The sequence below is a fragment of the Dipodomys merriami genome, unplaced genomic scaffold, assembly GCF_024711535.1.
Source record: "Dipodomys merriami isolate MVZ:Mamm:240054 unplaced genomic scaffold, mDipMer1.0.p SCAF_10, whole genome shotgun sequence".
Taxonomy (NCBI): domain Eukaryota; kingdom Metazoa; phylum Chordata; class Mammalia; order Rodentia; family Heteromyidae; genus Dipodomys; species Dipodomys merriami.
In genome coordinates, this window is record NW_027202271.1 from 49,391,493 (window position 1) to 49,411,630 (window position 20,138).

The window sequence follows — 20,138 nt, forward strand, 5'->3', positions numbered from 1 at the left end:
GGCTAAGGTTACAAATACATAAGTAAGATAGTGATTGCATTTCTTGTCTAACTTGTTACCCCTTCCCTTGTTTTTCTCCCTCTTTCCCTAACCCTCCCAATACTCCCTGCCCCCCTCAGATTGCACAGATCATTTCCAACATGTTGTGAGTATTGCTGTTGCATAGGTTTCCCCTTTGTCCTTTGTCTCACTATTTTGTTGTTCCCCTTCCCTTCCCTTCCCTAGTTCAGATAAATGTATGTACAATACCCAAGGTATCAAAATCACTGTGTTAGTGACAATAGGGGATAAACCATAGGGGGAAAACACAAAAGAAAAAAGAAATCACATAGTACATTGAGAAGAAGAAGAACAACAAAGAAACACCTCTTGTGTCCATGTTTTAGAGTTCGTTTTGTTTCATCTGCTAAGATTATCCTAGATGAATACTAATTATTTCCATTTCTAAGCAAAGGGAAAATATTAACTGAAGTGGTAAATGCTGTTTTTATTCATTTGTTCATTACTATACTGCCTTGCTTATATTCTAGGGTATGCACATTTTCCTCATGACCTTGTGATTACTCTGATGCGGTTCTTATAACCTATATACATAACACACATCTTCAGTCATAGAGATCTACATGTTGAGTGTAAGTATTATTTGAATTATATTTAAAATGATAATAATTTGGTGTGAATATGAATTCAGTACTCAAAAAGGGACACAGAAAGTAGGGAAATGGCAATTGGATGTTTGTAAGTATCTTCAATGTAAAAGGGACTGATGTTATATTCATTTCCTTAAAGCAGTACTTCTGTGCATTATGGGGTAGAATGAAGGAAGATCTTCACAACTGCGTGCAACCATGAAATACGTGGAAAAGATGACAAAATACATGCCAAGGGCCTCAGCAAAGGCAGGAGGAATTAGCAAAGTACTCTAATGGAAGAAATGACAGCAGAGCAAGGCGGTAGCCACGGACAGAAGCACTGGGTCAATTATTTACATCAGTAATTGTTTTGTTTGGGGGATATATAAAATAATGGTTCACCTCCTAATAGATGGCGCTACAGATTTTATGAAATAGAGTGGAACTGAGTAGCTCTTTTTGTCCTTAAATGATCAGGGCTATGCAAATTACTAGATCCTATTTATTTTATTACATTCAAGATGACCCTGAAATCCCTTTAGATATTACTAGAGATTTGTCCACTAGGAAACTTTAACTTATGAAAACGTTCTCAAGACTATGGTAGCACCCAAAGGGCACCATGATATCCTTGATTAGTGAACCAAATTTACTTAAATCCAGTACTTCCCTTACTATGGGATGTAGGCAGATGATAGTGATATAAATAGCCTCAACTGCAAATAAATTTCCTCAGGCGGTTGTTTTAAATTCAGTTCGAGTTGTTCCTTGTGTTTTAATGTCTGATCTTGAAAATTAGGACTAAAGGCCCTGAGGTTTCCTTTCCCTTTAAGGTCTTCTCAGATTCTTATGAGAAAGCAGGTGGGAAGAAAATCAGCTGGAAGTGGATGAAATAATTCACACTCATGCTGTGGGCAAGTTGTCAATCACTGTGTGTGAAGCTTGTTTTTTTCTTTGGTGGGTGAGGGGGCTCTTTAAGTCTTGTCTCATAGCTACATAAGGGAAGTGTGTTAAAGATGTAGTCAGGTGGCTTGCTAAACAGCAGGTCAACAGCTGGGGACAGGCTGTGGGTTTGTGGTGGAAGAGAAAGGGCATCTCTCCATGCCCTCGGTAGTCTGTGCTTGGTAATGGTTGGTTGCAAAGGCAGACAGCTTCTGCATGACAGGAAAGCCTTTATCCAAGGTGAAGAGCATGGAAATGTTTTCTGGCCACACACGGTTTTCCAGCCATAGGTGACCATCGTCAGCAGCATCATTTTGTTTCAGATGAGCTGAAATGCTACATACTCTTACATATAATTGCTTCTAGACATTTCTACTGAAGATGTAATAGGTAGCTCAACTCACTACATCCTAATAGAATTCTTGATTCTCATTCCTCTAAATTGCTTTCTCAGCCTTGGGAATATATCAGGACACCCACAACTGGTCTCCTTTCGTCTCTGCCAGCCGTCTGGAATTTACCAGCGTTGTGGAAGTCCTGAATCAGATGGTCTCATCTTTTACTACAGATACTTTGGTACTGGCACTGCCATTTCTTGTCCTAACTATTGGGAGAGTTTCAGCTAACCTCTCTCCTGCTCATGCCTAGAACCTGTATTTTTCTGTACCAATCAAAGCCAGCCTTTACAGTTTAAACCAAACCAAGTCTATCAAAATCCCCTCTGATGCTCATGCTCTCTTTCTCAGAATACAGTTCAATCCATCCCTGGCTCACAGTCCCCTCGATAGGTACCTCTTCACTGCCTACCAGCCTTCCTTCTGCTCATGCCATTACCTCTGCCAATCAGAATCAGACTAAGTGTGCTCTTACCTCAAGGTAGGTGGCTTTCCTGCTCCCTGGAATGCTGCTAGTGGCATGTGCCTAGTGACACATTATTATTATTATATTGTTGTTGTTCAGTACTGGGGCTTGAACTCAGGGCCTGGAGTGTTCTACTGCTTGAGCCACTGTGCAACTTCTGGCTTTCTGATGGTTAGCTGGAGACAAGAGTCTCACAGACTTCTCTGCCCAGGGGCCAGCTTCAAACCATGACCCTTGCTTGAATTTCAGCTTCCAGAGTAGCTACCAGCACCTGACCCAGTGACACTTAAAGAATTGTTTCTCATTGTTATCCTTAAGATCTACTCACGTTCTGACCTCCCCCTGTTTTATGTGTCTTCATAGTATGCACTGCTTTATGTTTCATACAGAGTATGATGCGTGGACAGATCTATCTGCTACATCTTCATTGCCCATCTCTGTAGAATATCATTCCACCTGAACAGAAGCTCTGTTGGTTTTGTTTTGCTCCCAGTGGCATTTCTACAGCCTACAACAGTGCCTGGCATAGTAAATGATTAACAAATTTCATCTTTTTTTTGGATGGTACTGGGATTTGAACTCAAGGCCTTCACTTCCTTAAACTTAAGCATTTTACCTGACATGCCAGGCATCTTGGCAGGTAGCAGTACTAGAGATGGCAAGGAGAGAGCTTGGGAGTCACACAAAGTTGCTAGGGGTAGCCACTACTAGTCCCTGCAGGCTGTCAGTGAAGTTCGTCTCAAATGACTTGTTCTCTCAGAACTCCCGTGTCTGTCTTTCCCACCCTTCTCCTGGCAGTAGCTCATTCAGGGAATACATTTCAGCACCTCGTGAGGGCCACTGGGGTGGACATGCAGGGGAGCCCTCAGAAGTCAGGTTGTCAAGGGGTTTGTTGTCTGGCAACAGTGGATGAACTTGTACAAACATGGAAGCGGTTACTGAGGTCAAGTGTCTTGCTGAGAGGAAGGAAGAAAACAACTTGAATGTAGCTCAACTAACACAGTCTAACCCACACTCTGCCATCTTGCAGCCTCCCCCAGCCACTGGTGCTCCTTTGTGTTTCTGAAATTGCCCTACATCTTCCCCTCTTCCACTTTCTACATCCAAAGCCCCCAGTCCTGCGGTGCTTGGTGAGGTGAAGCATCAGCTGACCATCCTGTCACACGAGGTCACAGCAAGTGAGCGTGACTGACAGACTGAACTCTCTCCAGGGACATTTTCATTGTCGCTTGCGTTCCTTGGCCCAGGCCAGGTCCACAGGAGTGATGTATTTCTTTACCTATCTATTTGAGGAGGACTCTGGGAGAAAGGATACCTTTTGAAGTCTGCTTTGAGCTTTCCTACCTGAACCTGCCCATCCAGACTTCCAAAGACCAAAGGATGAAATAAATCAGGTCTTTATTATTATTATTATTTTAGCTTAATTGCTAATGGGAGGCTCATATTTCACTTTTGGCATTTGGAAAGTAGAAGAAGTGACACCTCTCTCTCTCTCTTTCTCCATTATGTGTGTGTGTGTGTGTGTGTGTGTGTGTGTGTGTGTGTGTGTGTGTGACTGTGCATGTACTGTGTATGTAATGGTAACCTGGAGTTATAATAGCAGTGTATTGCTATGTTTACTTGAGCAACATGTGTTATCCAGTGGTTGTCTGGAGGAAGAAATGGAGTTACATACAGCAGCCATCCTACCTAGCAATGTTGGAGGATTTCTCTGTGAGGCTAGAAACACAGAGGAAGGGACTATGGGTGTTTGTGTCAGATTAGCCTGTTGTAACTTCTTTCATAGAACGGGACACAAATGAATATCAACTATCAGGAACTGCCTGCAGCTTTTCTCCTCAAAACTGTATACCAGTCTTCTTCATCTACAACATGGGGATGACAGCAGTACCCAGCTGGTGGAGGCCAGGTGAGCTGAGCTAGAGCGACAGACGCCAACGCCTGTGGAGCTTTCACGAGCACACACTCACAAGTGTCCCTACAGCTCAATCACAAAGTATTTATTTGCCACTTTCCATGTGCCAGCTATCATTCTGGGGGTCTGGGATAAAGGAGCAGACAAAATACAAAAATACAGCTACACCCTGGTGGAAAGAAAGCCCTAGCCCTGTCCGCAGAAGCCATCTTGAAGGGGCCAGTTGGAACCTTGCCTTAAGGAGCACTGTCCAAGGGCACTACCTTGGGGGCAGCAGGTCTGAGAGCAGAATAATTAATGAAGGGAAAGATGGCGGAGGAGGTACAAAAACTCCCATCACTGTTATCATGTGTAGACCCTGGGCCTGTCCAGAAGATTTAATTAGCCCAAGAACCAAATTCCATTAAGAACATGTTTGTGCCCAGAATCTGAAAAAGGATGAAAAAGTGCAGCAGTAGAGCGCACTGGATATTGATGAAAGTGAACTACACAATTTATGGGTGGAGATGGGAGGGAGGGAATGGCAGAGAATGAGGGAACAGATGACACTGAGAGAAAGGAAATGTACTTATTACCTGATGCATGCACATGTAACCCCTTTGCATATCCCTTCTATAATCACCATAAAGTAAATTTATAAAAAAGAACATATTTGCTGCATATCCACTTTGAGCAGAGCTGATGTGTAACAAATCGCTGAGCAAGGCATGAAAATGATTTCTCCACTTGGCAAGTACTTCAGAGTTTAATTTTCGAAAATAATTTAGTGTGATGGTCAATGAACTCAACAAACAACTTTTCAGCTTTTTAATGGATTGGTGACTCCATTATCCTGCAGTGTGTTTAGCATCTAAGGTGTTAGTCTCTAGTTACTGAGTGCTGGTCGAGGTTTTTGAGTCCCTAATTTTCCATACACTTAACCCGCCTCACATTGTCCCTCATTCTTTTGGTCTTATTTTTCTTGTTGAACCTTACTGGTCATCTTAGGGTTTCTGAGATGATTTCATTCCACAAAGCCTGATGGGAGCTTACTAACAATTACAGGATGATCCAGAATGTGAAAGGCCTTTCTCCTTTTCCTCTGATCCAAACTTTGGCTGGGCATGGTGGTGAATGCCTGCAATCTCAGCACTTACAAAGCAGAAGCAGGCAGAATCCTGAGTTTGAAGCCAGCCTGGGCGACACAGTTCTAGGTCTACCTGTGTTTCATACAAGATCCTGTTTGAGCAACAAAAAATTGTGGTAGATTCCTTGCACTGATGACGCCAATTCTTCGTTCTTCCCTGCACCCAGGCCATCTATGTGAATTTCCATCTTCACCTATGAAGAGGTGATTTAATGGTCCTTTCCTAAGTTGATCCTGACCTTGCCAATCGCTAGCAGGTGATACAACTAGAGGCATAAACCCGTACTTGAGTGTTTTGATTTCGCTTTGACTTGGTTGTCAGACATGGCTGAGTTTACCCGCCAGAAGATGGGAGAATGAAGTACTGACCAGTTCTCAGAGTGGAGATTTCTCACATCTATCCACTCTCTTACCCCAACAAACCAGAGCCAACTGCTGGACGTGAGGGACCAAGCTGAGATCAGAAGAAATTTCCAGCCTAGCTTAGTCTAAACTGCTGTCCACCAGACTCACATGCGATCCCAAGGCACTTTCAGCCAAGACACTTTTGCCCAGCTTGTTATAATATATTGCTGGGAAAATGGATATCCAAAAATACTTCCTATAACACGTAGGAACTGGAAGCTGACCCTTTGCGTTGCCTCTTTTAAACAAAACTTGAATGCCTGAATGCTTTCTGTTTGCAATGCACTGTGCAAAATGCTTCAAAGGATTATTTTCTTCAATCCTGACAATATTATCTGGAAAACAGATAAGGTTATTATCTACATTTCAGAGGCAAGGAAATGGAAGTGTAGAGAAGGTTAAGTGAGGTGGCTAAAGTAGAATCTCAATTACACAAAGTGTGGTCGATGTCTTCCAAACCCTGAAAGACTGCATTGCCAACGTGTGCTTGCAACCACTGCTGCTGTGACTCACTGGGCTGGTCCCAGCACTCGCCACTACTAACTTTGTGAGGAAAACCCCTTGTGTGCCCATTTCAGACACAGAGGTTATTTTTTTTTAGGATAAGACAAACGTTTTTCTATTTTATCTTTACTTGTTCCTTCTTCAAAACACCTCCCTTCTTTATATAGATCCAAGTGTCTGACATATTTCATTTTCTTTCATAGAGATTTCATTTATGCCTAGTTTACACTCAACATTTCTCTTACAGCTTGTATATGAGTCTGGAAATTCTGTGTGTGTGTGTGTGTGTGTGTGTGTGTGTGTGTGTGTGTGTGTCTATCCTAGGGCTTGAACTGGGAACCTGGTCGCTGTCCCCCAGCTGTGTTTCTCAAGGCTAGAATTCTATCACTTGTGCCATAGCTCTACTTTTGGCATTTTGGTGGTTAATTGGAGACGAGTCTCACAGATGTTTCTTCTTGGACTGGATTTGATCCTTGATCCCCAGATCTCAGCCTCCTGAGTAGCTAGGACAGATGTCTGGCTTGGAAACTCTTTAGGGGAAAGGCTGTAAAACATTTCCATTTTCCCATATGAGTAGTATACAATAGATTTCTTAAAAAATAGAAAGATTCAATTCACATTTGTCACTGTGTTCGATTTTGGTATCCTGGGTATTGTATATATATTTATCTGAACTAGGGAAGGGAAAAGGAACAACAAAATGGTGAGACAAAGGACAAAGAGGAAACCTATGCAGCCGTGATATTCACAAGATAGTATGTTGGAAATGATCTGTAAAACTTTGCAGGTGGAGGATTGAGGGGTAGGGAAAGAAGGAGAAAAATGAGGGAGGGGTAACAAGTTAGATAAGAAATGTAACCTTGGACTGGGAAGGTGGCTCAGTGGTAGAGTGCTTGCCTTGCATGCATGAGGCTCTGGGTTTGATTCCTCAGCACCACATAAGCAGAAAAAAAAGCCGGAAGTGGCGCTGTGGCTCAAGTGGTAGAGCGCTAGCCTTGAGCTGAAGAACTGAGGGACAGCGCCCAGACCCAGAGGTCAGGCCCCACGCTCCCTCCCTCCCCCTCTCTCTCTCACACACACAAATTAAAAAAGATATCTGGTCCATAAAAATCAATCATTAAAAAGATAAGAAATATACTACTGGACAATCTATTTATATTTGAAGGAGCACTGCTATTTAAATTAATTTGATTGGCAGAATGCATGGTAGAGGTTTTTTTTTATATTTTTCAAACAGTTATCTGGTGTTTGACTTTTGTGTTATCTATTAAATTTTAGAAGCATAAATTAATATAAAACTTACATGGAATAATTGGTTTTGCAATTAGTTTCTGCATGTAAGAAATTGCTTTCTGATTTAGTAACTTGTTCTGTATGTTAGGTACATGGCCACCAGGTGGCAGTAGGTTGCTGGGCATAAAGCCTGTACTATAAAGAATTTGCATGCTTTCTGAAGTTCAAGCTAATAGCTCTTCCCTTGAGTTCAAAAAGAATTTGAAACCACAGATTTACAATTTAACATAATACATATCTTTACTAAAATAGCTTAATTTAAACTCCAGGCAACCCTTAAACATCTTTAAAACAGATATAAATCTTAAGCTACAAGAATAATCTACCTCATTATTTCTCTTCCTTAGCTTCTACTTATTTCCATAATGATGTATACCAGTCCTACACATCTTACACTGGATGACAGTGCTAACCTGGGTGATTCACTCTGAGTCTTTATTTACTGCCAATCTCTGCCATGGTAGCTTGTATAATAGATTTCAAACTTCTTAATAGTTTTTCTCTAGGAAAAATACTTCTCTTCTATCCAATACTAGAGGTTTATTTTTATAGCATAATCTCAGCTGATCTCTCAAGTTGGGCTCAAAGTATTTCTCTACCAAAGTAGCATGAAAAGCTGTTTGTTTGCATTTCATTTGTATATTTGCATTTATGGAAGATGTTTTCCTCTTTTATTTTCTACACTTTTAAATGCTGCACTAGATTAGTTCCCTTCTCAAGTATTCTAGAAGGAGGGAGGCAGTTTGCGATAATTTTCCAGCAGTCTAGTTGCATTTTCCTTCGTAAAAAAGATGCCCTAGGGCTGGGAAGGTGGCTCAATGGTAGAGTGCTTGCCTTGCATGCATGAGGCCCTGGGTTCGATTTCTTAGCACCACATATGCGGAAAAAGCTGGAAGTGGCACTGTGGCTCAAGTGGTAGAGTACTCGCCTTGAGTTGAAGAGCTGAGAGACAGTGCTCAGGCCCAGAGTTCAGGCCCCACGACCAGCCAAAAAAAAAAAAAAAAAAAAAAGATGCCCTAAACATCTTGAGAAAAGACTCTTTCAAACAACAAAATCTTAGGCCATATTAAAATTCCAAGTAAAATATAGAAATAAAAGAATTGATTTAATTTGATAGATGATATTAAGAATTTAAAAAGTAAAGTTTGAGTGAAAAGGAACTCCTGAATTGCTTAAAAAAGAAACCAGAAGTTCTCATGGATGGGTCATCAAGCTGAAACTTTGGGACAGATTCTAGAAAGACTTAGGCTTATTAGTTGTCTGATGACTTGAGAATGAGTACAGCCCTAACTTCTGAATCAGCATCTTTCTCTGCCTACAGGGTCTTCTGCTTTGAGAATAAAGGTTTGGGTAGGTTGAGGACAATGCGGAGGGTCCAGGATGAGTTCTTATGTATTTGGGGCAAGGGAAAATACCTGCAAATTTATACCTAAGCATAGCCAGAAAGAAAAGAGAGAGATGATGTTTTGCTTCATCTTGAACATTGCTAAGTAAAAAGCTTAGTGAGCCTTTCCTCTTACAGATGCCTACTCCAGGAGGGGAAAGATTTTTGAGGGGGGTGAAGCCATGAGGGTTTGGACAAGGCTAGAAGGAAAAGATGATCCCTAATGGGTAGGGAGGCTGAGACTTCAGGGTGGGGGGAAGAGGCTGCGTGGGGAGTGAGGGAAGACAGAAGCTGAGCAGCAATTCTTGGAGACTAGAGTTTGCTCATCAGACGGGGTGACCTATGGTCCCATGGTGGATTCTGGATTCAAGAAGCAAATGGCAGCTTAAATTGTGTCCTTCGAGCTGTGATTCGAGCTGTGAGTCTGGGTAGGAGCCAGGGATGGTAGTGAGAAAAGCAAAAGGAAATGGGACGGCTAGCAGTAGGCTGTCATTTTATTCCGAGCCTCACGATTACGAAGGCGGCAGGGCAGGTTATTTTTATCCTCTGCTGATCAAAAGAGAAACTGAGTCTTGAAGAGTATAAGTGGCCCTTTTTAAGAAGTCACATTTTGACGGGTGCATGAAGGATTCAAAGCAGAGTGACCTGATTCCAAGACAGTAATAGAAGAGCAGAGGGTTCCTTTGACAAGGGCTGTCCCTGTCCACTGTCCTCCCATGTAAGTACATTTCCCATGTGACACAGGCTAAACTGCTCAAGGGTCAGACTGAAGCAGTTGTGGCCACCGTTGAAAAGCATTTCTGCAATGTGTTATATTTTCCCTTAGTGCTTTTGAATACTGACTGTAAATTCTCCTCTTCTTCATACACAGCATTGAAATGATGAAAACTGTATTTGTGGCCTTCTAATTGAGAGATGCCCTAAGGTTCTAGGAAGATATGTAGGATTCTTGTTTTCCCACGTGAAACACTGGTGCTAGATTTAGCTACTGCTAGATATAGCTGTAAATGACATTTCCTTCTTTCATAGTCGGCTCTTCTTTCTTAAGTGTATCCACTTCTAGCCCTGTCTACTGTTTCTGATCATGCCATTCTTCTGCTTAAAATCCTTATAATGGCTCCCCACTGATTATAGCATTAGCTTTCAACCTTGATGTACATGAAAATCATGTGGAAGGCTTTTTATTTTTTTCCATGATTTTTTTTTTTTACTAGTACAAGGGAATTTCATTTTGACATGCATACAACATACCTTGGACAGAATCAGCCCCCTCATCACTCTCCCTCATAGAAAGAAAGCTTTAAAAAACCACAGACACCCAAGTGTTACCACATAAGAGCTTGCTTCAGGTGTTTAGGTATGGGGCTCTTGCCTACATGGATTATTGTAAGGAGCGCAGACTTCAGCTTGTGGCCATGAGGGAGGGACAGGAATCACCATTTTTCTTCCCACCTGAAACAGCGAACACTCCAGACAAAATAGATGAAGCACAAGTTTCCACAACATTGTACATGAGGCAACAAAGGCTTGAGAGATGGGAAACAAAATGAAGCTGACTCTGCCCTAGTTTGCTACCTAGAGAGAATTTCTGGATCACAGAACTGGGAGGAGGAGGAACTCAGAAGGAAGCAAGAAGACAGGTTGGATGGAGAAGACGCAGCTGAGGGGGCAGAAAGGCTAGGGGGCTAGGGTTTTTCTGGACAGACTCCTGGTGAGAAGAATGCTGAGAGGCAGCGGCATGTGAGGAAACTACAAGGCCAGGCTAAAAGAACTCCCCAAAAGATGATGGCCAGACCTCTTAGAGCCCACACAAAGTTGGGCATAATTTCTACCTTATTCAGATTAGGAAGCCTTGAACTTTCAAGGTCATGGAGTCAATACTCAGAACATCTGGCTTCAGTGGAAGAAGTATTAGCAATGGACTAAGGAACACTAATTTTGCCTAACAAACCTTAAAATCAAGCCCCCAAAGGATCCAAGTGTCTCCAAGGAACTTCCTTAAGTATATTGATGGAAACCCCAAAATACCCAGCCCACAATCAAAGATAAGTAGGCATGCAGAAAACAATAAGAAATAACCAAAATCAAGCCCAAATGGACACAGATGTTGGGATTAGAAGACAGGGGACATTAAAATAGTCATAACTGGACCCCATATGGTCAAAATGCTTTAGAAGAAAGATTGAGATTGTTAAAGAAAGACATGGAAATATAAACAGAAACTCAGGTCTAACTTCTGGAGATGAAAACTACAATCTCTGCAATGAAAAAATACAATGGATAGTACTAAGGGCAGACTATTAGCAAAAGAAAACAGTAAACATGATAATATAGCAGTAGAAACTTAACAGGATGAGTCATAGAGGTAGATTTAAAAAAAACTAAAAAATGAATAGAGTCTTGGTGAGCTGTTATCCAACTTTAACTGGCCAAGTACACATGCAACTGGAGTTTCTAAAGGAGAGAAGAGGAAGGAGGCAGGGAGGGGTAGGGAGGAAAGAAAGCAATGTTTTATGAAATAATGCCCACATAATTTCTGAAGTTCATGAAAACTACCAACTTTATATCTACAAAGCCCCAAGAACTCCACACACAAGAACATGAAGAGCAATTTCTTAATATAGAGCATAAACAAATTGCTAATGCCAGTGAAAAAGAGAATTAAGTGTAGACTGGGGATGGGGGTGGGTGTCGGGAGACATGCTAGGTACAGAGAAACAAGAATATGACAGACACTTGATTAGTAATGGTACACAAGAAGTGTATCCACATCTTTAAAAGTCACCCTTGCTGGGTGGTGGTAGTCAACACCTAGCTACTCAGGAGGCTGAGATCTGAGGATCACTGTTTAAAGCCAGTCTGGGCAGGAAAGCCCATAAGACCAATGTCCAATTAATTACTAAAAAGCTGGAACTGGAGCTGTGGCTCAAGTGATAGATCCCTAGCCTTAAGCTAGAAGAAGTTCAGGGATAGAGTTCAGGCCCTGACTTCAAGCCTTAGGACCAGAAAAAAAATGTTACCCTAGAATTCTATACCCAGCAAAAGTATTATTTCTATAAAATGATATATATATATAATGATATATATAAATAAAAAATATATATAATTATAATATATATAAAATTAAGTCTTCAGTTGTACAAAAGCTGATGATGTTATCACTTGGTAGCCTCACACTACTGAAAATGTTAAAGGAAATCTTTCAGGTAAAAGAAAAATGACATCAGACAGAAACATGAAGACCTCAAGGGTAAGACCATGTAGGTATGTGAGCTTCGCCATGTTGGGTGCCCCTGTGCTTTTTCTTTTTTTAATGTTATGCTGCTGCTCTCTTTAATTTTAATGATTCTTGAACAAGGGGCTTCATATTTTCTTTCTTTTTTGTGTGTGTGCTGGGTCCTAAAATTATGTAGTTGGTCCTGATGCAAAACACTTTGTGTCGGGGGGGGGGGGGAGGGAGGAGGGATGGGGGAGGGAAAGGTGTCATGCTGACCTTGGCTTAGATCTAGGTTGTTTGTTCAGAAATGGCATGTGGAAGGGTGGTTGCTTCTTCCGAGGAAATTTGGAAAGCTTCACTTTACTGTTTTCCTGCCATTACTTAAGCTTGAACTCAGGGCCTGGGTGTTGTCCCTTAGCTTTTTCACTCAAGGCTGATCCTCGTGTAAGCCATAGCCCCACTTCTGGCTTTTTGTTGGTTAATTAGAGATAAGAGTCTCACAGACTTTTCTGTCCCATCTGGCTCCTAACCCTCAGATGTCAGGCTTCTGAGAAGCTAGGATGATAGGTGTGAGCCACTGGAAAGTTTTAATTGTAATCAGGAGAAGGATGAGTGAAATCTTTTTTTTTATTTTTATTTTTTGTGAACATACTGTACAGAGGGGTCACAATTATATGGGCAAGATAATGAGTACATTTCTTATCAAGCATTGCAGCCTCCTCCTTTGTTTACCCTTCTCATCCCTTGATGAGTGAAATCTTGATGGCTAAGGATACAGCAGATGTCCATTAAACAAAAAAAAATTAGGATAGAAATTTCTGAATAATCAGAACATGATTGTTGTTCATGCACTGAGACGGATAAATCACAAGTTTCCTTGTTGCGGAGTGTTTGAGATGATTGTTTTTCAGCCCCTCCCCATGCCTATTTATTTCCATTGTTGGTATATGCTTTATCAATGCTGATATCAACACTTTATTAATACTTATTCCACAGTTTTGGCCCTGAGGTACTGCAAGAACATCGATTCACATTAAATGCAAAGAAGATTTGGTTTTGTTTCCAAGTTTTATTGCTTCCAATGAGACTTTAGTAGTTAAGAACATTTTCACTGTAGTACAATTCCATCTCAGTTTAGGACAAGTAGTATAATAATTGTGGACATGTGGTATACATAGTGGAAATGATGATGGTGGACATCTTGGCACTAACCTCCAGGCCAGATAGACAGGGCTAGAGGTTATGGGTGAGTATATATCTTCATTTGGGAGGAAGTTGTTCATCTCATAAGGGGATAAAAGTGTACTTGTAAAACTAGAGTAATACAAGGGAAGCTTCAAGAGAATCATGGGAGAGGTTGAAATGCAGATTCAGGGGCTAAGGGTGTGGAGTTCTAGAGCTTTACCTGATAAAGGAATGAACAAATTAAAGCTGAGCTTTGTTGTTGTTGTTTTTCTTGTGCCAGTCCTGGGGCTTGAACTCAGGGCCTGGGTACTGTCGCTGAGCTTCTTTTGCTCAAGGGTATTACTCTAACCACTTGAGCCACAGCACCATTTCCAGCTTCTTCTGTTTATGTGGTACTGAGGAATCAAAACCAGGGCTTCATGCATGCTAGGCAAGCACTCTTACCACTAAGCCACATTCCCAGCCCTAAAGCTGAGCTTTGTGTCTAGCTGTCCTGAAGGTGTCTGATGAGTTGGTAATATATGTTGTTGTAATATATGTTGGTATAAATAAAGTGGTTAAATCCACAGATAATTTAAAAAGTTTCCTGTACACATCTGGACACTTAGTTAAACCCTTTGGCTTTGATTAAAGTTGTTAATATTTGAAGTGTAGCCTAATGTAGTCTCCCTGGTATGGAAATATGAATATTTTTTCATTTATTAATGTCCTGTATTGAAGGCATAACCTTTTACTTAAAATAATTGGTTTGGAAATAACATTAGAGCATTCATCCTCCCCATTCCACCCCTGCAATTTTCAGAGTCACTCATTATTTATCTTAGTTGTGAGCACAAGGTCTGATTTGCTTTTATCTAATACTTAAGCATGCGTGCACACACATGCACACATGCACACACACAAATGCAAATAAGAGTAGGGTAGACAGGAGTATGAGTTTATAATGCTGATCATGAAAAAAGTCCACCAAAGCAACTAATGGGTCTAAATCTGATACTCATAAGATGCTATCTTTACAGCATTTAAAGCAAGTAAACTCACATTAGCAAAGAATTAATACAAGATTAGCAAGTTTCCTTTGAAATTAGTATCAGTCCAGTAGAGAGCTTAACACTGAATTTCCCTGGAAAGGTAGAAATGAAATCAATAACATTAGGAAAGAAAAGCAACCTGACAGTCCTAAATGAATGTAAATAGTTTCAGCAATTATTAAGCAAGAAGAAAATGATCTATCAATTTACTGTTGCAAAAATAATTCCCAGTGATTTCCATGGGATATAAAATAATTTTCATAGGATGCATATGGGTATTGCTGCCTTAGCTACTTCATTTGTTTCTACCCCGAGGTATTTTTAAAAAGGTCAACGACTGTAGTTATATTTTAAAAGCTATTTCATACTTATGAGCAGAGTTTTCAGAATGCACTGTAACTTTTCTTTCTATCCAAAAGGTACTTTATCATTATCAATTGTATAGAATATAAAGAAGCCTAGGTTACAATGATTTCCTTGGTAAATATAGCAGTGACAAAACCAACGGGAGGAAAATGAATATACATTGAGATTTCTCCAAAGTCTCCTTAGTAGATTTACAGTAGTAAAATAAATAAACATTTTTTCACAATTTTAAGATATTTTTGTTAAGAAATGGTGGGACAGGCTGTTTGCATGTGCCTTAGGTAGATATTTTTAATTTCAAAATTAACCCACACACATTTCATGGAGGAAATATAGAGCCTTCTAGCCTATTAGCCTTCTCCATGCGAGACTACTGAAGCCAACAGCACAGGGAGCTATGCTGCAAACTTGCTAATACCAGATGCCAGTTCTGAGTAACCACTGAGTTGAGAAAATAATAATGTACCACTGCACTGCCAAGTAGCCATCAAGTCCTTTAATGAATCTTTGCAGAGACAATAACTCAAACTGGATATTCATCTAGCTAGTATCTGCAGAGGGAATAAAGTGCCCAGCAATCGCTCCCAACATATTCATATTTTAATACTAAAATGCCAATATAAAAGTGAGGGTATGATGTTATCAATGGTAGTGGTAGACACAGGAGCAGAACAGAACAATTGGTAACACATCAGCTTCTGAATATAAAGCACAAATTAAGGACTAAAGACAAGTACCACTGGCCTATATTTCATGTTCTAATTTGAGACACACCTGGGACCTGGAAAATTGGCAATACTTCATGTCCTAAAAGTTTCTCTGGGATGGAGCATGGCTCAAGTGGTAGAGTATCTGTCTAGTGAGTTCAAAACCCAGTATTCCCAAGTAAATTAAAAAGTAAACAAACAAATAAAACCAATTAAAAAGGAAATATCTTTTAAAAAAGGTTTTTCTGTATTTGAACTCTCTTTCCCGACAATGCTGATTGTAAGTTTTACTACTCTCATTTGTCCTAACACTTTGGATAGCTCTGTAACTATTGGTTTATTTAAATAACCTTGATTTTTGAAGATAATAATGTACTCCACAAAGACCAACCTCTTTTTGGAGATTTTTTTAAATGTTACAATTTCAAATATATCTGAACTTTTCCATCACAATGTTGCTTAATTAATACTTAGTATTAGCTCATACTCATGAGAATATGTTTGTATTTGTCTAGTACAGAAAACATGCTACCATGTGACATTGATATATTTAATGATGCTGAAGTGAACTTACAATCATATCAGTAGCGTCTCCTCATTTCTCATTGTTTTCCCTCCACCAGGAGACCTCTGCTTTGGAGTTAACTGGCATCACCTCTCATTCTTCTTTTTAAATATTAATTTACTTTATTATAGAGGTGATGTGCAGAGGGACTACAATGATACAAATCAGGTAATGAGCGTCTTCCATTCCCTCATTCTCTCCCAGTCCCTCCCTCCCACCTCCACCCATGTGTTGTACAGTTCATGTTCATCAGTGTCCTGTGAGCTCCACTGCTGTACTTTTTTACCTTTTTACCCTTGAGATCTGTGCATTCTCCCACCCCCCCATGTTAATTGCCGCTCTATTCACAATAGCCAAGATATGGAAACAGCCTAGATCCCCCAAAATAGATGAGTAGATAAAAAAAAAACTGTGATTCTTATATACAATGGAATTTTATATAGCCATTAGAAAGAATAAAATAATGCCATTTGCAGAGAAATGGTTCGAACTAGAACAAATCATGTTAAGTGAAATAAGCCAAGATCAGAGAGATATATCTCTCTGATATGCAGAAGTTAGATCTAAAATGTACTTGGATTTGACAAATTATACAGGATTCTAGATACTCACACACAATGAGACCAAAAGAGGATAGTCTTTGGAGGAGAAACACAAAGGCTCAATGCCTAAGTGCCTCTTCATATTTATATAAAATAACACACATACTGTCATTCTTTATAGTGAATAACAATTACTGGAGCAATTAAGCTCCCTGAAAACTCTTCAGTGATTTAGGATGGAAACTTCACTAAAAGGCTTCACACGAAATCAAGGTGACTGCACCTCCTCTTTAGACTAAGAACACAACGAATTATGGGCACCTGGTATTGGATTATTTGGCCCCCATATATTATAGGAAACTATCTCATAGATTTGGGTAACTTGCTTTACCTTCCTCATAATTGAGGTAAATAAAAGTCCTGAATTTGCCTTCTATTATTAGTTAGAATAAACAAGTCTTGGAGAATTTGAGATCAAAAGCTCTGTGAGCCAAAAGGAACAAGTATTGTCTTTCTTTCATGTTTTAAACGCAACAACTATAAATCATCAAACATCAAATGAAATATCCAGCTTTGGTGTGTGTGTGTGTGTGTGTGTGTGTGTGTGTGTGTGTGTGTGTGTGTGTGTGTGTGTGTGTGTGTGTGTGTGTGTGTGTGTGTGTGTGTGTGTGTGTGTGTGTGTGTTGCACAAGGATAGCACGCTACCACTTCAGCTATAGCTCCACTTGCAGCCTTTTTTTTTTTTTTGATAGTTCATGGGGGATAAGAGTTGCATGGACTTTCTTGCCTAGTCTGGCTTTGAACTGAGATCCTCAGATTGTAGCCTCAAGTCTAAAGGCTCACATTAATTTTTGTCCATAATAATGATAACTACTGAGTCAAATGACTTAAAAAGCCTCATCATTAAGAGTATGCTTGTCTACATAGATACCACAAGATATTTAAATTCGATCAGTCTACTTCAAGGAAAAATATTGCTTGGTAGTAGACACAGATATTATTTAAGACCAAGGAGGTTGGCCTTGAAATCTAAAACATAGTGACTGTGCTTCAAGTTCTGATACAACATGTCTAACAGGCGCTTCTCCCTGGATTTCCAAGGTAACACTGTATTATAGCAAGTGTTAGTTAAAGAGAAAATCCTTAAAGAGCCAGCATGGGTAGAAAAGGCCATCTCTGTCAAAAGTGGTTCCCATTAGTTCCCAAGCCCTGGGGAACCAGGAGTCTTTCCAGAATAATTGTCCTTGTAAGTCACTGGACTGTAGGGACTGCTAGACCACTGGTCACCCCATTACTGAGGAAAGGGAAGGTGCAAGCCCATTACTTCAGCACTAATTCAGGAACCTGGACTTCAACAGACTCATGTTGCAAATAATCCTTGGTTCGATGAAAGCATGTCTCTGTTGAGTCCTATTGGAACCCATCTTGTTACTGATAATTCAAGTCTGGTGAATGATTAATCTGATACCTATTGTCAGATTTGTTCTTTAATGGGGAGCCGGTTTATTCAAAAGATTTTACATAGAGGTAATTGTGAAGCTATACCATTAACAGGGATGCAACTGTTGTTTGGCTGGATTAATTTTTGTTGATCTAAGGATGATATCCTTGTTAACGATGTCTAAGATGAGCGTCAAGTTTTGGTAGACAACTAAAATATTAGCCTGACACAACCAGAAAGCGATAGTTAGTTAGTTCCATTGTCATACAGACTAAGAATGAAGTTAACTAGAGGCTTTGGTCAGACAGTAGTTCCTTCGAATAGCTTTTAATGGGATAGGAAGCAAAATGTTAAGATTTACTTAAGGCACTGAGACTTTTTAAGCTTTAATAATATGTTTGGAATCAAGAACAATTTCTTTAAGATGATGTAGAAAAGATATTATTTCTTAAGACAAGATTTTAAAAGATAATAATAATTAGCTAACAGTAATAACAAAGGCAAGCACTTTAGAATAAATAATAACGTGAGAGAAAAAATGGAATAGAGAATAGAACCAAGAGTTTGGAAGCAGAAGATACTTATTTGTTTTACTGTTCAGTTTACAAATACCTCCCCCAATCACTAGAAAGTAAAAGCTAAAAATTCTCTTACAGGTTAATTTGTCTCTGTCATTTTTAAAAAGAAGCATTTATAATGTTAAATAGAATTCAAAGACTTGTTTATTTTACGTTTCCTTTTCACTTGTTCCTCTATTGATGCCTTTAGAAAATAGCAGAAGTAAAAATGAAGTGAGGATGGTATCTATATCATTTATGCAGATTTAGTTGATCTCTTTGGCCTTGAAAACATAGCAACATATGTTGGCCAGCATTTATAGAAAATCTGTGCCAAGTATATGAATAAATTAAAGGCAATATGAGATTGGACACCAAGTTGTAATTTTGGTGTACAGACACTTATTTATGAAGAGCAAAAAAAACCCTCTTAAGTATGGGTTTGTGCATGTAGTTGAGGAATAAAGACAAAGAAATATGAGATAGAAAATGAAAAAAAGTGATCATTTAAATCTTCCCACTAAATATGAGCAAAGATCAGTAAGAGAGAGTATTTTTTCTATCGTATATATCATATATATCCTAAAATGACAAGATTTCCTAAAATGGAAACCCCCCAAATTCTTGGAAGTTGTTATTATTTTGCAAATACAGAACATCCTGAGAATCTTTTCTTCAGGTCTTACTTAGGTCTTAATTCCTCTACTGTAAAACTTCAAAAGATAATGATCCTTTGAGATGCAAATATTTTAAACACAAGGTATTCCTGTAAATTGTTATCAGATGTTCAGTCATCAAGAAATAAATTACCCATTCACAACAAAATTTCAGTTAGCAAAGGTTGAATAGCTAAGGTGTCAGTAAGAGATCTACTTACATTAATAAGTTCCACTTCCCAGATTTTTTTCAATAGATCCATCGACGTGTAGCCATTAATTAGAAAGGCTTTGGTGTAATCACCCAGCTCAATGGAATCCAGCCACTCAGCTACGGAGGTGGGATGATACCCATCATGGCCAATTGGTCTCATCTGTAATTAAGAAAATCATAATGAGGATTAATTTAAACTGTTTGCCTATGTTTCCCTAACAGAATGCTTTTATCTGAGCTGAAGTGACGGATATTTCTGGATGCAGAAATGAGGAAAAAGAAAATGCTGTATGCCCAATTCTAAATGATTAGTAATTTTCACGCTGAATTAGTTTTCAAAAATACACCCAGAAATTTCCAATTTAGCTGCTAAATTAACTCTGTATTTGAGGGAATGAAATATGTCAAACTTCTTCTACAGACCTTATTGACATTCTGTTGGATGGAATTTAAAACGATGTTAGTTGGGAGGTATTTGATGCTGAAGATGCAAGGAAGTACATTTGTAATATAAAAATGATAACTCTCCTAGGTACATCATCAGTGCGTGTGAAAATACTGCATGGCTTAAACATCCAAGGAGAATTCATGCTTA

At 39.5% G+C, this 20,138-nt stretch overlaps 1 protein-coding gene across 15 annotated transcripts in view; it reads right to left on the reverse strand.

The window, feature by feature from the left end:
- Anks1b (ankyrin repeat and sterile alpha motif domain containing 1B) overlaps positions 1-20,138 on the reverse strand; it is a 972,026-nt gene that overhangs the window by 265,237 nt on the left and 686,651 nt on the right. For all 15 annotated transcript variants that reach the window (XM_069990836.1, XM_069990828.1, XM_069990821.1 and 12 more), the window contains one exon: positions 19,551-19,703. In XM_069990836.1, coding sequence (XP_069846937.1) covers positions 19,551-19,703 — 153 coding nt within the window. The remainder of the gene's footprint in view (positions 1-19,550; positions 19,704-20,138) is intronic.